This window comes from Eumetopias jubatus, unplaced genomic scaffold (genome assembly GCF_037043125.1).
Source record: "Eumetopias jubatus isolate StellerSeaLion01/CBP00866 unplaced genomic scaffold, mEumJub1_p1.0 scaffold_17, whole genome shotgun sequence".
Lineage (NCBI taxonomy): Eukaryota > Metazoa > Chordata > Mammalia > Carnivora > Otariidae > Eumetopias > Eumetopias jubatus.
In genome coordinates, this window is record NW_028274823.1 from 57656457 (window position 1) to 57673856 (window position 17400).

The 17400-nt window shown below is 42.3% G+C and overlaps 1 protein-coding gene across 1 annotated transcript in view; it reads left to right on the forward strand.

Annotated features, from left to right (window-relative positions):
* The first annotated feature begins 228 nt into the window (after positions 1-228).
* The window catches only part of PPA1 (inorganic pyrophosphatase 1), a 34279-nt gene continuing 17107 nt past the window's right edge, over positions 229-17400 (forward strand). The window contains exons 1-3 of the mRNA XM_028109631.1: positions 229-396; positions 3239-3297; positions 16823-16876. Of these exons, the coding sequence (XP_027965432.1) occupies positions 333-396; positions 3239-3297; positions 16823-16876 (177 nt within the window). The 5' untranslated portion in view covers positions 229-332. The remainder of the gene's footprint in view (positions 397-3238; positions 3298-16822; positions 16877-17400) is intronic.

The following is a 17400-nucleotide window of genomic DNA, read 5'->3' on the forward strand; positions in this document are numbered from 1 at the left end:
CACTCGGAGCGGTGGCAGAACACCCGCCAAGCCAGAGCTCGCCGCCAGCCACGTGGGCCAGCCTGGAAGCCAGGAGGCGGTCCCGCGAGGCGGGGCCGAGAAAGGCTGGCTGGGGCTAGAGGACGCGCGGGCCGGGCGGAGTGCGCCTGCGCGCGGAGTGGGCCGGGCGGGGGTGGGGTGGCCTCTTAAAGCCGTTCCCCGCCCCGCTCGCTGCGCCAGTCTCCGCGGTGCGCAGGCGCGGAGGTTTCTCCTTGTCAGTCGGCGCCGCGTGCGGGCTAGCGGCTCTGTGGTGGCGGCGGCGGCGGCCGAGGCGGCGGCTAGTCATCGGCACCATGAACGGCTTCAGCAGCGAGGAGCGCGCCGCGCCCTTCACCCTCGAGTACCGAGTCTTCCTCAGTGAGTGTCGGCGGCCCACGGCCCCTCCCCGCCCGCCAACCCATTCATTCCCGGGCCTCGCTTCGCCTCCTGCCCCGGCGCCTGCGGCCCGCGCTCCGCCCCTCGTCCCGGGCGCGGGCCGGGTTCCTCGGGTTCCTCGGGCTGCCCGGGGCCTGGGCCGGGCCGGCCTCCGGTTTCACACGTCGCGCTCGCAGGCGGGACGGCGGGGCTCGGCGTTCCTCTTTGACACGCGCGGTGGGACCCGACCCCGGGCCGGGCTAGTTCTGCAGGTGTCCTGCTCGGGCGGGCACCGTCTGATGGGGAAAGGAAGCCACTGAGTCACCCTAGAAAGGTGTCTGGGGGTAAACTGATCCTCGTAAGAGGATTGCTTGATTTGGAGGAACTGGGGCGGGGTGGATGACTCCCTAAGGATCTTAATTCCTGAACTGTAGCTCAGCTTGTGGGCACCAAGCAGGGTCAAATCCAGCCCCGCGTTCTGCAGACGGGGAAACTGAGGCCGGGCTCAGGAGCCGTCAGTGGAGGACCGAACCCCTCGCCAGGGTACGCTCCTGCCCCTCCCGCCGGGGTGTCCCCGGTAGCACAGATGCTGGGAAGGCGCCTTGTGAAACAGAAAGCTGTTCCGTTCAAGTCAAACAGGTGACGTCAGTCTGGGAAGCACGAGTGAGAAAGTGCCAAGTTTTTGCCCCTGGGCAGGGAATCGGCATCTGAGGGGGACGCACCCCAGGTCCGCGCCTTGAAGCTGCGCTTAGAGCCCAGCACGCTGCGGGCTGGCTGAGCCCCGCTTTCCCTGGCGCACGACCTTCTGTCTTGCAGGTGGAGGAAAGCTACCTTGGGTTTATCTTTATCTCTACCCATCCCCTCCCCAAGCCACGAGGAAAAGATGATTGGAGACAACGCAGGCGTTCGAAAATGTGCCACCAAAGGCATTTCTAATTTAACTGTAAAGAACACTTTTACTCGGAAGGCAACGGGCAGGTGCAGCACTTTGCGTGTGGTGTGTGAAGAGCAGGAAAGAGCAGGATAGAGGGGACGAGTGGAAATCCGAAGAGAAAGAACAAAGCCCCTAGCAAAAAGTAACCTTCTGTGGGAGGAAAATGAAAGTGAACTCAAGTTTACACATGTAGCTGAAGGTTACCATGCAAAATCCAGGAAGGATGGGACTCCCCATTTTATTTAACTTCGGAGTTAAATAAGGGCAGTGTGGGAACTTTTGACGAATAATTCACTAAATTATTTTTCCTAGATTTAGCGTTGGCTCCAGAATTTATCTGTAGGAGGGATTTAGAGAGGTGACCCTAGAGTTTGAAGGTGGAGGGATGATTGGGGAATTGTCTTCAAGCAGTATTCAAACAGCAGTTTTTACTTAGGTTATGTAATGGTAGTATTTGATGGCCATTATGGAAGACCATAGCCACTCCTTGACTTTGGCACTGGCTAAAGTAACTTTTTATCAGGTAGAACTCTCTGGGACGTAGGAAATAATAATTAGAAACAACTATGCAATAACATAATTTTAAGGGTTTTAAAATTTTTTTTAAAGATTTTATTTATTTATTTGACAGAGAGACAGCGAGAGAGGGAACACAAGCAGGGGGAGTGGGAGAGGGAGAAGCAGGCTTCCCGCGGAGCGCGGAGCACGGACCCTGGGATCATGACCTGAGCCGAAGGCAGACGCTCAATGACTGAGCCACCCAGGCGCCCCTTAAGGGTTTTTTTAAATCATAGATTTCCTAGCACTCTTCCTTAGTAGAGGATTTTTTACCTCTGTAATGTTATATTTGTCAGTCTCTTTAAAACTGATAGTGGAGGGGCACCTGGGTGGCTCGGTTAGTTAAGCGTCTACCTTCTGCTCCGGTGGTTGTGATTCTGGGGGTTCTGGGATCAAGCCACATGGGGAGCTCTGTGGGGAGCCTGCTTCTTCCTCTCCGTCTTCCTGCTGCTCCCCCTGCTTGTGCTCGCTCTTGCGCTCTCTCTCTCTCTCTCTCTCTCTGTCAAATAGATAGATAAAATCTTAAAAAAAAAACTGATAGTGGATATGATTGCAAAGTCACAGCTGACTCTGAAGGGATCATAGTGGGACAGGGGATGGTCACTGCTCAGTTTTTGCTATTCCACCTTGGTTTTTAAATGTGAAGGGATATAGTATGGACTGACCCTTAGGTTTCTTAAAGAATAGTAAGGAAGTTCTGAAATTACTTTTTGGATATGGCAGTTAGGTCTCTAGAATATAGAAATTACCTGTGAAAGTGTTGTTGCAACTAGATCATCCTTGAGAAATATAATAATCTAAGATGGCTCTGTCTTCCTGGAACATTACTTAAGACAACAGGGTTTTATAATTCAGCAAGTTGGTCCCCCCCTTCTCCCCAGCCCAACTATTTCATTAGTTCTTTAAACCGTTAACTGATGTAAGATCAGTCCAAAACAATTTGATTCCCTTTTATTTACCAGGCACTGCTAGACTCTGGGGATACAAAATGATATAAGGCAGCCCCTGCCCTCATTGTAGAGGTATCTGTTAGACGCCTAAGGAAAGCATAGGATGAAAACTTAACCCAATCTTGGAGGGGTCAGGAAGGTAAAGTATACAACCAGTTTTTCTGGTTTGGGAATAAAAAATGGCTATGTCACTATTCTGGTGAACGGTGTCGATAATGGGGGGAAGCTCTGCAAATGAGGGAGCAGGGGGGCGGATATGGGAAATCTCTACCTTTTTTTCAATTGTATTGTAAACCTAAAATTACTCTAAAAAATTAAATATTTTTTAAAATGTGTACTTAATGCATCTGGAATTAGAGTTAACAAAAAAATTAGTAATAACTTTTTCTAATTCATTTTGCAGAAAATGAAAAAGGACAATATATATCTCCATTTCATGATGTTCCAATTTATGCAGATAAGGTAAGATGTCCTCATTTAAATGTAGTCTCTTTACTCAGATCAGTTAGTTCCACATGAATTTTCGTATATATCTTAATAAATGCTTAAAATACCTTATCGTGCTGTGAGTTAAAGGTACATTGACTAAATAAGAAGTCAGTCTTAAATCCAGATTATTTGGCTAAAGAAGCAACTATAAATTGGGGAAGGAGTAGAGGAAGAGACACAAATGTTTTAAAGCTGCCTTGGTTTAGGGGCGTCTGGGTGGCTCAGTTGATTAGGCAGCTGGCTCTTGGTTTCCGCTCAGGTCATGATCTCAGGATCCTAGGATCGAGCCCCTCCTCATGCGTCTGCACTCAGCGGGGACCCTGCTTCCGGATTCTCTCTCTCTCTCTCTCTAAGTAAATGAATCTTTAAAAAATTAATAATAAAGTTGCCTTGGTTTAAAGAAAGAAATCACATTGGTCTTTTTGTATGTGTATTTGGAACTAAAATCTTAGTACTTCATAAGTGGTTTTAAAATTAGCCAGGTAGGGGCGCCTGGGTGGCTCAGTTGTTAAGCGGCTACCTTCGGCTCAGGTCATGATCCCAGGGTCCTGGGATCGAGCCCTGAATTGGGCTCCCTGCTCAGCAGGAAGCCTGCTTCTCCCTCTCCCACTCACCCTGCTTGTGTTCTCTCTCTCTCTGTGTCTCTCTCTGTCAAATAAATAAATAAAATCTTTAAATAAATAAATAAATAAATAAAATTAACCAGGTAGCCAGCACAAAATTTGGGTTGTGGGATATTAAACAGCAAGAATAAACTAGAGTATTCAGTGACTACAGGAAAATTCAGTACTTTTAATGGATTGGTAGAGTTAAGACTCATAGTGTTAATAAAGGTTAAGTCTACAGACTTTTTTTGAGAGAGAGAGAGTGGGTGTACAAGCGGGAGAGGGCGGAAAGAGACAGGGAGTGAGAGAGAGAATCTTAAGTAGACTCCACGCCTAGTGTGGAGCCCAATGTGGGGCTCCATCTCACGACCCTGAGATCATGACCTGAGCCAAAATCAAGAGTCGGATACTTAACCAACTGAGCCACCCAGGCACCCTAAGTCTACAGACTTTTAAAAAGAGAGATCTTTTTATGCACACCAGTAAGCTGAAGAAACCTCACAAATTGATAGGTTTACCACAAATTGGTAAGAATCTTACATTGCTAGGGAAAAATGTCTATAGCTATATATTCCAAAGTCCTTGTGATCCTTTGGAAGTAGAATTGCTGGTGACTCTTTCTGTTTTTATTTCATTTTTGCCTTTTTATATTTTCTAATCTTTTTACAAAGAGCATGCATTATTTGTTCAAATTTAACTAGTTACTATTTTTTTAATTCATAGCTTGTTTTAGCCACCTTCCCAATAGGAGAAGTTTGTACTGTATTTAGGAACCAACACAAGGACAAATGTCTGCTGCTTTTTTATACCTTTAAGAATTCTTTTTGGGGCATCCAGCTGGCTCAGTCTGTGGAGCATGTGACTCTTGATCTCAGGTTGTGAGTTCGAGCCCCACATTAGGTATAGAGATTTTTTTTTTTTAATCACCTCATGATGATGGAGTTTAAAGTAAACTCTGCAGAGCCAGGGGTCCCTGCCGAGCACGGCCCCCACACCCCAGAGGGTGGGCCACTGACTGCCTAGCCCTCACTCTAGCGGAAGCCCTCTGCTGCTGCTCAGGCCCGGGATCCCGGACGTCCCACACTTAGCAGAACAAACTGCAACCCAGACCCCAGCTAGAGAGCCTGGGATCCCAAAGCCGCACACTGCCAGTAGAGGAGGGAGCAGAGAATTGGCAGCAACATCCAGAGCCCGAGTGGGAAGTTGGAGGGGCAGGCTATTGTGTTTTTTTTTGCTGTGGTGGTGGTGGTGTTATTTTATTAAATTTGTCCTTTTCTTTTCCTACTTATTTTGATGGACACCATCCTAAGCTGCCCTGGCCTATGCGCCTGTCAGGTGTGTCTGGTGGGGAGGTGCCTTGGCCCCTCCAAGACTTCAGGGTTTCCGTATGGGTCTAGTTTAGACCAGACTCACGTGTTGCTTCTGAGGAGCCTGTCTGAGCTGGGCTCCAACTGGGGACAGTGGAGCGAATGGCCAGAGGCCAGTTACATGCCACAGTTACAGGAGGGACCTCTAATTAGAGGCATGTGTTCTCCTGTGGGATTCTCAAAGTTGTGTTTATTCAGAAACTAATTTGTTACATCTGATTTCCTGGCAGTTGATATGAACTGCAGGATCCTTCCTTCCTCTTGAATTGGCATCATTTGGTTGGCTTGATTATCTGTTTGGTGTATAATTAATATATATATCTATATATATCTCAAAGTCTTTACAGTAACCTCTCACACCATTTTGAGTAGTTAAGGGGTATAAAATAATGACTGAAAGTTTATTGATGGTAACTTGACATATAGATGTGCTAGGGAAGAAAAATATTTTCTTGACATAGAGCTGGTTTTTTGTGTTTCTAAGTGTCTTGGTCCGTTTGGGCTGCTATAACAAAATACTGAAGATTGGCTAGCTTATCAACAGCAGAAATTTATTGCTCAAAGTCCCGGAGCTTGGAGGTCTGACATCAGGGTGTGAACATGGTTGGGTGAGGGACCCCTTCTGGTCATGGACTTCTAGCTATGTACTTATGTGGCAGAAGGGGCTAGAGATGTCTCTGGAGCCTCTTTCATAAGGCACTAACCCCATTCATGAGGGTTCCAACCTCATGTCTTAAACACTTCCCAAAGGTCCCACATACTGTACAATCACCATTGAGGGTTAGAAATTCGACAAATAAATTTGGGGGGGGGAACAAACATTCAAACCATAGCTGTAAGTAACTGGACAATATTCTAGCCAACAGTCAGATGCTTCTAGCAGTTGCGGTGCCGAGTTTTCCAAAATAGGAAACGGAGACTACATTTTGGTGCTGTGTAAAACATCTTCACTCAGATTATTCTGCGACTCCTTGAAGTTTTGTATGGGACTGGTTGTGGCGATAATCTGGGATTACTCAAATGAAGACTCAGCCTTTGTACCACTCTGGGCTGGCTCAAAAGCACAAGCTCTTGTAACAACTCTGGATTTCACCAGTGGTCCAGACCTCAGTGAACCTCAGCTCTTGAGATTCCTGTCTGAGAAGCAGGAAAGAGTTCTTTTGTTTTGTTTTTAAGGAAGCTTATACAACACACAAAAAAGGGTGTGGTACACAGAAATTATTTTGGATTATAGCCTAAATAAAAGATCTGATTAATTCCTTTTTTTTTAAATTCCAGTGTGATTAAGTTTCTGTAAATACATTTTTATGTGTGTGGCTGTTGACTTTATCTCTACTATGGTCAGTCATTTGGGGGGTGATGATGAGGACTCTGTCAGCTCTACTAAGGAAAAATGCCCAAAGGCTTAGATTCTGCTCCAGGTCAGAACTTCTCAATGTGGACAGCTTTCGATGTAGTATATATGCCACTAGGTAATCAGCCAGTTCTGGGAATCCTTGTGACTCAAACACTCTGCTTGGATTATTTGCAAATCCATTGAGTGGAAGAAGGCAAGGGCACGGACCCGATGGATTTTGTCATTTGCTCTAGGTCTGTTTTGGGTCACATATAAAAATACCTGTAGCTCAGAGTATCTTCTGACATAAAACTTCTGAGATAAGAGAAGTTTTTGAAATCCAGAGCATAGCATAAGCTGTGTGAAACACTGAGTAGATGGAAGCTTTATCTAAATCTTAAAATGCTCAAATGTCATGACTTGATATTTACACTTAGGAGTTTGGTATTTTTCTGTTCTGTATCTTACACTTTGATGTTAAATACTTGTTCTAACAATGTAGGCTTCTGTTTGTTTTCCAGGTGACTGTTGGGAGGATATATAAATATGGAACTATGTTGCTTTTTTCCTCTGCAAAAAAAAAAGTCAAGCATATAATCAAATAGGTTGATGCTTCAGAAATTTAACAGAATATTTTTTGCAGTCGTCTATCATTCTTTTTTTTAAAAGGATTTTATTTATTTATTTGAAAGAGAGACTGCAAGAGAGCACAAGCAGGGGGTACGGCAGAGGGAGAGGGAGAAGCAGGCTCCCCCCTGAGCAGGGAGCCCGACAAGGGACTCTATCCCAGGACCCTGGGATCATGACCTGAGCTGAAGGCAGACACTTAACTGACCGAGCCACCCAGGCGCCCTCTTTTTTTTCCTTTTTAAAGATTTTATTTTGAGGGGCCTGGGTGGCTTGGTCTTTAAGCATCTGCCTTTGGTTCAGGTCATAATCCCAGGGTCCAGGGATCGAGCCCCGAATCGGGCTCCCTGCTCAGCCCCGAAGCAGGCTCCCCAGCCTGCTTCTCCCTCTCCCACTCCCCCTGCTTGTGTTCCCTCTCTCGCTGTGTCTCTCTCTGTCAAATAAAGAAATAAAATCTTAAAAAAAAAAAGATTTTATTTTTAAGCAATCTCTACACCCAACATGGGCCTTGAACTCACAACCCCGAGATTAAGAGTCGCATGCTCTACCAATTGAGCCAGCCAGGTGCCCCTGCAGTTATATATCATTCTTAACTTTTTAGAGATACTATCTCATGGTACCTGAAATCTTTAGAGGGGATACACTCAAGTGGATGCTTTTTCGATTACTCACTTCCTTAACAGGGTTTGTTTTGTTTTGAATTTTCTGTTTCTTTTTATAGACAGTTCCTTAAATGGAATTTTTAAAATGTCACTGAATTAATAATTTAAACACTTCCCCAACTTTGTGTGTATATGGAATGGGTTTTCTGGATTTTTGTTTTGTTTTGTTTATCTTTTGGTTTCATGTTTTCTAAACCAAAGTTAGAACTGGGAACAGATGAAAACTGATGACAATTAACTTAATCTGCATGTCATAACTGAGAGTAAACTATTTCTCCCCGCCTCAAATGAGCTTGCAGGTGACTACATTTTGAAAACAGATATTCTAACCATAATCTCTGTGGTGTGTCAACTTTGTCAAAACGATAAAGTTGGGATGGGTGATTAAATATGCATATAACATACAGCCACAATGCCTGGCTTTATAGGAAAGTCTCAGTAAACAATAACCGAACAAATAGGATGATGATATTGAGCACAATGACTGGTTATTTCTTTAGCCTTTCAGAGCTCTATTTTATAGAGTAAAAATCACTGAATCGGGAGTAAGGAATCTTTATTTTAGTCCTGGTTTTACCACTAACTGGCCTTACGATATTGAGCAGGTTACTTCACTCCTGAGCAGTGTTAATCTTGGTGGGTGTTTTTAGATTACATTCTGCGTATGATTCTGTGTATATAGCTTATTGATGAAAACTCATTTAAGACCATTGTAGAGGCGCCTGGGTGGCTCAGTTGGTTAAGTGTCGGCCTTCAGCTCACATCATGATCCCAGAGTCCCGGGATTGAGCCCTGAATCGGGTTCCCTGCTCAGCAGGAGAGCCTGCTTCTCCCTCTGCCCCTAACTCTGCTTCCTGTCTCTCTCGCTGTCTCGCTCCCAAATAAATAAAATCTTAAAAAAAAAAAATGATTGTAAAAAAAAAAAAATGAAGGTCAAAAAATATTGTTACTGGGGCACCTGGGTGGCTCAGTCAGTTGACCATCCGACTCTTGATTTCGGCTTCGATCATGATCTCAGGGTCCTGGGATCGAGCCCTGCCCTGGGCTCCAGGCTCAGGGGGGTGTCTCCTTGTCTCCCTTTCCCTCTACTCCCTCACAAGCACAGCAGCATGCTCTCTCTCTTTCAAATAAATAAATAAATCTTTAAAAATATATATTGTTACTATTTGTTGACTCCTTCCTGTACCTTAGGTACTATGCTAAAGCCCTTTTGTGGATTATATCATCTAGCCATCATGTCATTCTCTGAGCTGGGTTCTTTTATTAGCCCCATTGTCCAGGATCAGCAACTAGAATTCATAAGTGGTGGTGGCGGGCTTGAAACCCAGGCATTCTGGCTCAGAACCTGTGGTCTTTTTTTTTTTTTAATTACTTGAGAGAGAGAGCATGCGGTGGGGTGAGGAGGGCAGAGGGTGAGAGAGAAGCAGGCTCCCTGCTGAGCAGGGAGCCCTGGACCTGACCTGGGCCTAAGGCAGACAGTTTAATCGACTGAGCCACCCAGGCACCCCTCAGAAACCTGTGGTCTTAACCATTGTGCTATACTTCCTTGAGGGATTATGTATGTGGGGTGGATTTTACTTTGTGCCTTTTATATTTTCCAAATTTTCATCGCTTCTTGGCCTTTTGGCTAAGATCAAGTGTTATATTTTCCAAATTTTCTACAGTAAATATCTCTTTGATAATGCAGAAGAAAAGGCTTTATTTATTTATTTACGCTTAGAATTCAAAGGAAATGCATAAGAACTTTCTTCCTTTGGAAAGGCTCTACAGTCTTCTAGTCCAGGGATTCCTGGTGACCTCCAGGCCTTGGAATGGCCACGGATGGATTTCTGAGGTTCTGTGAACTCTGTGACACTAAGATTTAGTGTAAATGTGCATTTTTCTTGGGAAAAGTTCTGTGGTCAAAATTGTTAGTCATTGAAAATCATAGAAAAGTTTGACAGCTGGAAATGCAGTCTTTTGCTTGATTTTTTAAAAATTTTTTATTGTTATGTTAATCACCATACATTACATCATTAGTTCTTGATGTCGTGTCCCATGATTCATTGTTTGTGCATAACACCCAGTGCTCCACGCAGAATGTGCCCTCTTTAATACCCATCACCAGGCTAACGCATCCCCCCACACCCCTCCCCTCTAGAACCCTCAGTTTGTTTTTCAGAGTCATTATCTCTCATGGTTCGTCTCCCCCTCCAACTTACTCCCCTTCATTCTTCCCCTCCTGCTATCTTCTTCTTTTTCTTTTTTCTTAACATATGTTGCGTTATTTGTTTCAGAAGTACAGATCTGTGATTCAAAAGTCTTGCACAATTCACAGTGCTCACCATAGCACATACCCTCCCCAATGTCTATCACCCAGCCACCCCATCCCTCCCACCCCCACCACTCCAGCAACCCTCAGTTTGTTTCCTGAGATTAAGAATTCCTCATATCAGTGAGGTCATATGATACATGTCTTTCTCTGATTGACTTATTGCACTCAGCATAACACCCTCCAGTTCCATCCACGTCGTTTTTTGCTTGATTTTATAAAGAGAAGAAAGTGAACAGATTATGGTTATAATATGTTTTTAAAATTTAGTTCTCTTAAAGCTTATCTGATTGGGGTGGATAGGAGCTTATTCTTAGTTATGACACGTCAATTAAGTTTTTTTTTTTAAGATTTTATTTATTTGACAGAGCACAAGCAGGGGAACTGGCATCCAGAGAGAGAAGGAGATGCAGGCTCCCCACTAAACAAGGAGCCCAAGCCCGATGCAGGGCTCGATCCCAGGACCCTGGGATCACCACCTGAGCCGAAGGCAGACGCTTAACTGAGCCACCCAGGAGCTCCTCAAATAGACTTTTATCATTTGTCAGTGAAATAATTAGGAATCCATTTACTTTTTCTTTTAAAAATTTTTAAAATTTTTTTCAGCTTTATTGAGGTAGGATTGACAAATAATCACGTATTTATGGTATACAATGTGATGTTTTGATGTATGTGTACATTGTGAAATGATTACCCCCAATCAAGCAAATTGACCTCTTCATCACTTCACATATTTACTTTTTGTGTGTGTGGCAAGAATACTTAAGATTACTCTTTTAGCAAATTTCATTAAACCATGCTGTACATTAAGATCTCCAGAACTTAATCATCTCATAATGGAATGTTTGCACCCTTTGATCAGCATTTCCCCTTTTCCCCTAGCCCCTGGCAAACCACCATTCTACTCCGTTTTTATGAGTTTGACATTTTTAGATTCCACTTATAAGTGAGATCAAACAGTATTTGTCTTTCTCTGATTTATTTCAGTTAGCATAATGTCCTCCATGTTCATCCATGTAATCATACGTGGCAGGATTTCCTTCTTTTTTAAGGCTGAATAATATTTGTGTGTGTGTGTGTGTGTATTTATGTATATATGCCATATCCGTTGATGGACATTTGTTTCTGTGTCTTGGCTATTGTGAATAATGCTACAGTGAACATGGGAGTGCTCTTTAAGATTATGATTAATTTCTTTTGGATGTATACCCAGAAATGGGATTGCTGGATCGTATGGTAGTTCTATTTTTTGGGTTTTGAGGAACTGCCATACAGTTTTCCATAATGGCTGCACTAATTTATATTCCCACCAACAGTGCACAAGGAGGAATCCATTTACATTTAATAGCTTAGAGTATATATCTTGTAATCAAAAAACTGACTTTGAAGCCAAAACCTAAAACTAACGGTTAGGAGCCATTGTCAGTTGGTGAGCACTTAATAAGGTATTATATCCTTAGAAATGATGAAATCTGGTACACCATTTTTTTTTTAAAGATTTATTTATTTGACAGAGACAGACAGAGAGGGAACACAAGCAGGGGGAGTGGGAGAGGGAGAAACAAGCTCCCCGCTGAGCAGGGAGCCCAACATGGGGCTTGATCAGCTCCATCCCAGGACACTGGGATCACGACCTGAGCCGAAGGCAGATGCTTAATAACTGAGCCACCCAGGCGCCCCGGTACACCTTTTCAAAAGCACCTTTATGGAGCTGGAACATTTCCTTATTCATTATGTGAGCTCTTCTGATAGGGATTTTATACTCCAAAACTATTCTAGATACTAAAAAAAAAAAAAAAAAGGCAAGCAGCCCTTGTTTTTTATTAGCCTCTTGCTTGATGCCTAATCTCTAGATATATTTAGAAAAAAATCCTCTCTACCACCACTGTTTTTCTGCAAATTTTATTGCAAAACAGAAAAATAAAAGGAAAGGATAATGGAATCAGAGTGATTTTCTATTTCTTCCTGTGTCTGGCATTTGTTTGACTCCTGAAGGTATCCAGAGAAACACATGATGGGTCAACTTGGAAATGCTAATTTAAGCTACTTACATAATTTTGCAATATAGCATGTCATGTTCAGTAGGCTTCAGATCCAGTGTTGGAAACAGATAAGTCATGGGGTGTTCAAAGGTCTCCCAGTAAAGACACATTTAACTTTACTACTAAGATTCAGTGATGGGATATAATTAAATTAAGAGCATGTTCCCTATATACACATACTTAACTGGCTTAGTAATAATAGCCTACCAAATAGCTATAGCCTGTTCATTAGTAAACAGCTCGTTAGACTACTAATTTGACCCACAAGCAAACTGACCAGTTTGGAGATGTAAGCTGTGATCACCATACTACTGTAATATTTCTGTTTAATCAATGAAATTAAAAAACTAATCATGATATAGGTTACATTTCTTCTATTCCTAAAATACTTTTATTTAAAATCTTTTTGATTTTAGGGACGCCTGGGTGGCTCAGTCGGTTAAGTGTCTGCCTTCAGATTAGGTCATGATCTCAGGGTCCTGGGATCGAGCTTCACCCACATCAGGCTTCCTGCTCAGCAGGGAGTCTGCTTCTCCTTCTCCCTCTGCCCCTCTAGCTTGTGTGCGCTCTCACTCTCTCTCAAATAAATAAAGTCTTTTAAAAAAATAAAATCTTTTTGATTTAATGGAGTGATGTAATTAATTTTAGCCTTAAGCTTTCTGATCTCCTCAGGGTCTGGACACCTTTAACATTGACATTCTTATTGATGAAATGATTATAAACCTGGGAAGTAAGACTGACTGTTATGTCTCTGACTTTGGGAAGTCAGAGCTAAAGCTGTGGTTCACCTTTCCTCTGCCTCCCACAGGCTTGTCAAAATCGTACTAGGAATACTAACCTCTTTCTTCCTTCCTTCTGCTGAAACTATAAATAAGGAGCTGAGAGCTTGATACCAGAGCAGGGATTTAGAATCAGAGCATAGTAGAAGTGGGGAACAGAGTTCTGAGAAGCCCTAACAATGGGGATAATAAAACCACAGATCCAGGATTGAGCTAAGTCATAGTTGAAACCATTTGGGATTAGAGAAAAAAGGCATGAATTTGTAACTGGATGGTCCTAAATATCCTAAAATCTTGTCTCAGTATTTTATTTTATTTTTTAAAATATTTTATTTATTTATTTGATGGAGAGAGAGATAGCAAGAGCAGGAACACAAGCAGGGGGAGTTGGAGAGGGAGAAGCAGGCTTCCCACTGAGCAGGGAGCCCGACATGCGGCTCAGTCCCAGGACCCTGGGATCATGACCTGAGCCGAAGGCAGACGCTTGACGACTGAGCCACCCAGGTGCCCCTTGTCTCAGTGTTTTAAATGCATAAACATTGGCAATGTAAGAATGCATAATTTTTTCCAATTATTAATTGTAAAATCCCCATAAACATAAGATTGACCATCTTAAGCATTGCTGAGTGTACAGTTCAGTGGTGTTGAGTACATTCACGTTGTTGTGCAAACAACGCCACCCTTCATCTCCATCACTCTCTTCTTCAGCTGGCAAAACTGAAACGCCATGCCCATTAAACACTAACTCCCCATCCTCCCCCCTCCCCCAGCCCCCTGGCAGCTACCTTCTACTTTTCCCCCCCCCACCTTTCTACTTTCTGTCTCTCTGAATTTGACTCCTTTAGATACCTCATGTAAGTGGAATCATATTTGTCCTTTTGTGACTGGCTTATTTCACTTACCATGTCTTCAAGATTAGCGGTGAACAGAATAAAAGCTCTTTTAACTCCCTAAAAGTTGGATCTCCAAATCGGGTTGTTTCTGTGTGGAGACCTCAGGCTGGGGACAGCTGGGCGGGGGGCGGTCCACAAACCTGGGTGAGGGATCTTGTCTGTAAAATGAATGTTTAGCACATTTTCAAGTGTTCATTCAGGTTATAGCCTGTGTCAGAATTTTCTTCCCTTTTTTGGGTTGCTTCTACATTTTAGATATTGTGAGTAATGCTGCTATAACATGGGTGTACAGTAATTCTATTTTTAATTTTGGGGGGAACTGCTGTTTTCTATAGTGGCCATACCATTTTACATTTTTACCAACAGTGCACAGGAGTTCCAATTAGAATGCATAATTTGACAGTAAAAGTGTTTCCAGCAATGGAGTAATTGGTTGGATTTCTTATATTGCCCTGAAAATCCTAAGGATCACTGGTCACCTGAACAACTCCCTGAATATCTAGGAGAAATCAACTATTCTTTAGTGGTAGTTTCTGCTAAAGAATGAAGCCTCTGTTTTATATCAAAATACTTAAATAACACCTCTGTTGCAGAGAATGACTAAAAGCTATAAGCTCATTGCTTTAAAAAAAAGTAATTACTGTGACATCTCCAAACACTTGAAAATGTGCTAAACATTCATTTTACAGACAAGATCCCTCACCCAGGTTTGTGACCGCCCCCCCCCAAGTTGTCCCCAGCCTGAGGCCTCCACACAGAAACAACCCGATTGGGAGATCCAACTTTTAGGGAGTTAAAAAGAGCTTTTATTCTGTTCACCGCTAGTCTTCAGTGCCTGGAAAAGTAACAGAACAGTGGCACTCAAGGATTCATTTTTTGTTGAAAGAAAATGAATGAATCGGCTCTGAGGCTCTTTACAGGATACTTCTTGCTGTTTTTTTGCCTAGCTAATTTTTAAAAAGCACTAAACCTTCAGGCATTTGGAATTCTTCTGTTTGCAGTAGAGTTATCTTACCATTTTCAGAAAGATGTTTTCTTTCTCGTAATGTTGGTTCATTCTTTCTCTGCTAGCTAGCTTCCCATTATAGTTAGGTAGGTTTGTAATATTAGGTAATGTGGTTGTTAAGGATCTGTACATACTTACTTAATTCAATTAAAATGTTCAATATAGTTACCAAATTTCGAATTCCTATATTTTAGCTCTATTTGCTACTTTTTTTCTTGCAGTAATTTATTCATTTGGTAATGTTTTCTTTAAAAAAAATAAACCAGTCTCCTTGTTTTTGCTTTACTCTTTCACGTGGTAACAGCACCACCTTGTGAACTTTTAGGATATTGCTGCTGAAAACAACGCCCTGCCTCGTTCGCACAGAGATCTTCCATTTTAATACCTGAGGAGTGGTACAAGATAGACGTGTAGTTCTTGAAAACATATAGTGGGTAGAATGAAATTTAATCAAGGATTGGGTCTACCCATGAACAATGTGTTACTTTTTCTAAACCACACAGTTATTACTTTACAGGGATAGAGCACTTAGCTCAGTCCTGGATTTAAATATCTCCTTTTTTTGTCGGTTTTATGTTATATCAAGTAGGTGTTAAGAATCTTGGAGCAGAAACTTGTGAAACGATTTAGTCTCCCCCAGTTTGACCATGAACTTAAATAAGTGACAGAAGTTTTAGACTATGAACTCTGTAGCTTTTCTGTTTGGTTAAAAGGAACAGCAAGGTAATTATTGGCTTGAAACCTTTAACTTACTCCCTTGCAACTTATCAGTCCCTGTTTTCTTTTTTTTTTAAGATTTTATTTATTTATTTTATTTGACAGAGAGAGAGAGAGAGCGAGCACAAGCAGGGGGAGAGGCAGGCAGAGGGACAGGGAGAAGCAGGCTCCCTGGGGCTCACTCAGGAGCCCGACCTGGGGCTTGATCCAGGACCCTGGGATCATGACTTGAGCCGAAGGCAGACGCTTAACGACTGAGCCACCCAGGCATCCCTCAGTCCCTGTTTTTGATGCAAAGTAGCAGAGAAGTAGTCCTAAGAAGTGTGTAACTAAGTGATTTTCATTTGAAGTCCACTTTTAAAAATATACATTTTATAAAAGAATAATTGCTGATTTGGTTTCATGTATGCCTTTTGTGGAGGCTATAAACTGAAAAACCGCATTTAAAGTTTTATTCCTTGGTGAAAATAGTTTTCTGACCATTTAGAGCTCAGTTTAAGGCTGTAAAATAATTACAGTAGAACTGCCATGGGTTAAAATATTTTTGGAACTTATGTGCTCTTCAATGTCAAACTTCTTGTCTTTTTGAGGAGTACTTGATTTTTTAAAAACAGCCAAGTTGGGAGAATAATGTGGTTACATAATCAAGCTGATTGATTTTGTATGAGACTAAAACTAAAGTATGACAAAGTAATTAAATGGACTTGGGGTTTGTCTTACAAACTGCCTCTGAAGTCGGAGTTCCAAAAACATCTTGAGCAATTGCAGCGTCCCGAGGAAGTGAATAGCCTTTAGAGATGGCCTTCCTCAGAGATACAAGTTCTGTTATGTTTAAAAACTGTTTCCTTTCTTTATAGGAACATTCTTACCCACCCCCCAACATTTTATTATGAAAAATTGATTACGTTTACTGAAACATACAAAAAAGTTGAAAGAATTACACCACCACCTTGATTCTGCAGTTATTTTGCGTATTCGCTTTATCTCTTCATTTATTAGTCGGTCTGATTTTTTTTGATGAATTTTGTTGAAAGCCCATTGACTTCAAAGGTCCTGTCCAATGAACAGTTTAACTTTGGAAGAACTAGGGCATGCTCACTGAAGGAGGAGAACCTGACCATCCTGTGACCATCTGCATTTTTTTTTTTTTCAGGATGTGTTCCACATGGTAGTTGAAGTACCACGCTGGTCTAATGCAAAAATGGAGGTACGTTTCCCCTTACATTGATAATTAGATTTAGGATATTAATTTTGACGTAGCCACACTGATTTGCTCAAGAGTTCAACAACTGAAGTTGAAGGTTTTCTTGCTAGTCCAGTCTGTTTTCCAGTTGGATCTCCTGTTGCCTGCCAATCTCCCATTTGGGCTCCAACTCAAACATTTACAGTTTGCAAATATGCTATGGACTTTCCTTCCCCATACCTTTGCTTCTGGCATTCTGGAAGCCTAGAATTACCTTTTTTTCCTGTCTTGTTCCCCTTAAGTCCATCATTGACTCCTCCACAGAGTCAACGGGCTTTCTTTAGTTACCCCAGCCACCTGTGATTTTATTGAAATTTCTGTTGCATTTTGTTAATTTCTTTCTGATGATACCTAATAGGTTTGGCTTTTTGTTGTAGATGTTTGTTACATATTTTATATCACTTAATTAAGCTTTTTGACAGTAACCACATTTTGTATATATTATATACTCAAATATTTGAATAATTTTAAGTGTTTTAAAGGAAAGT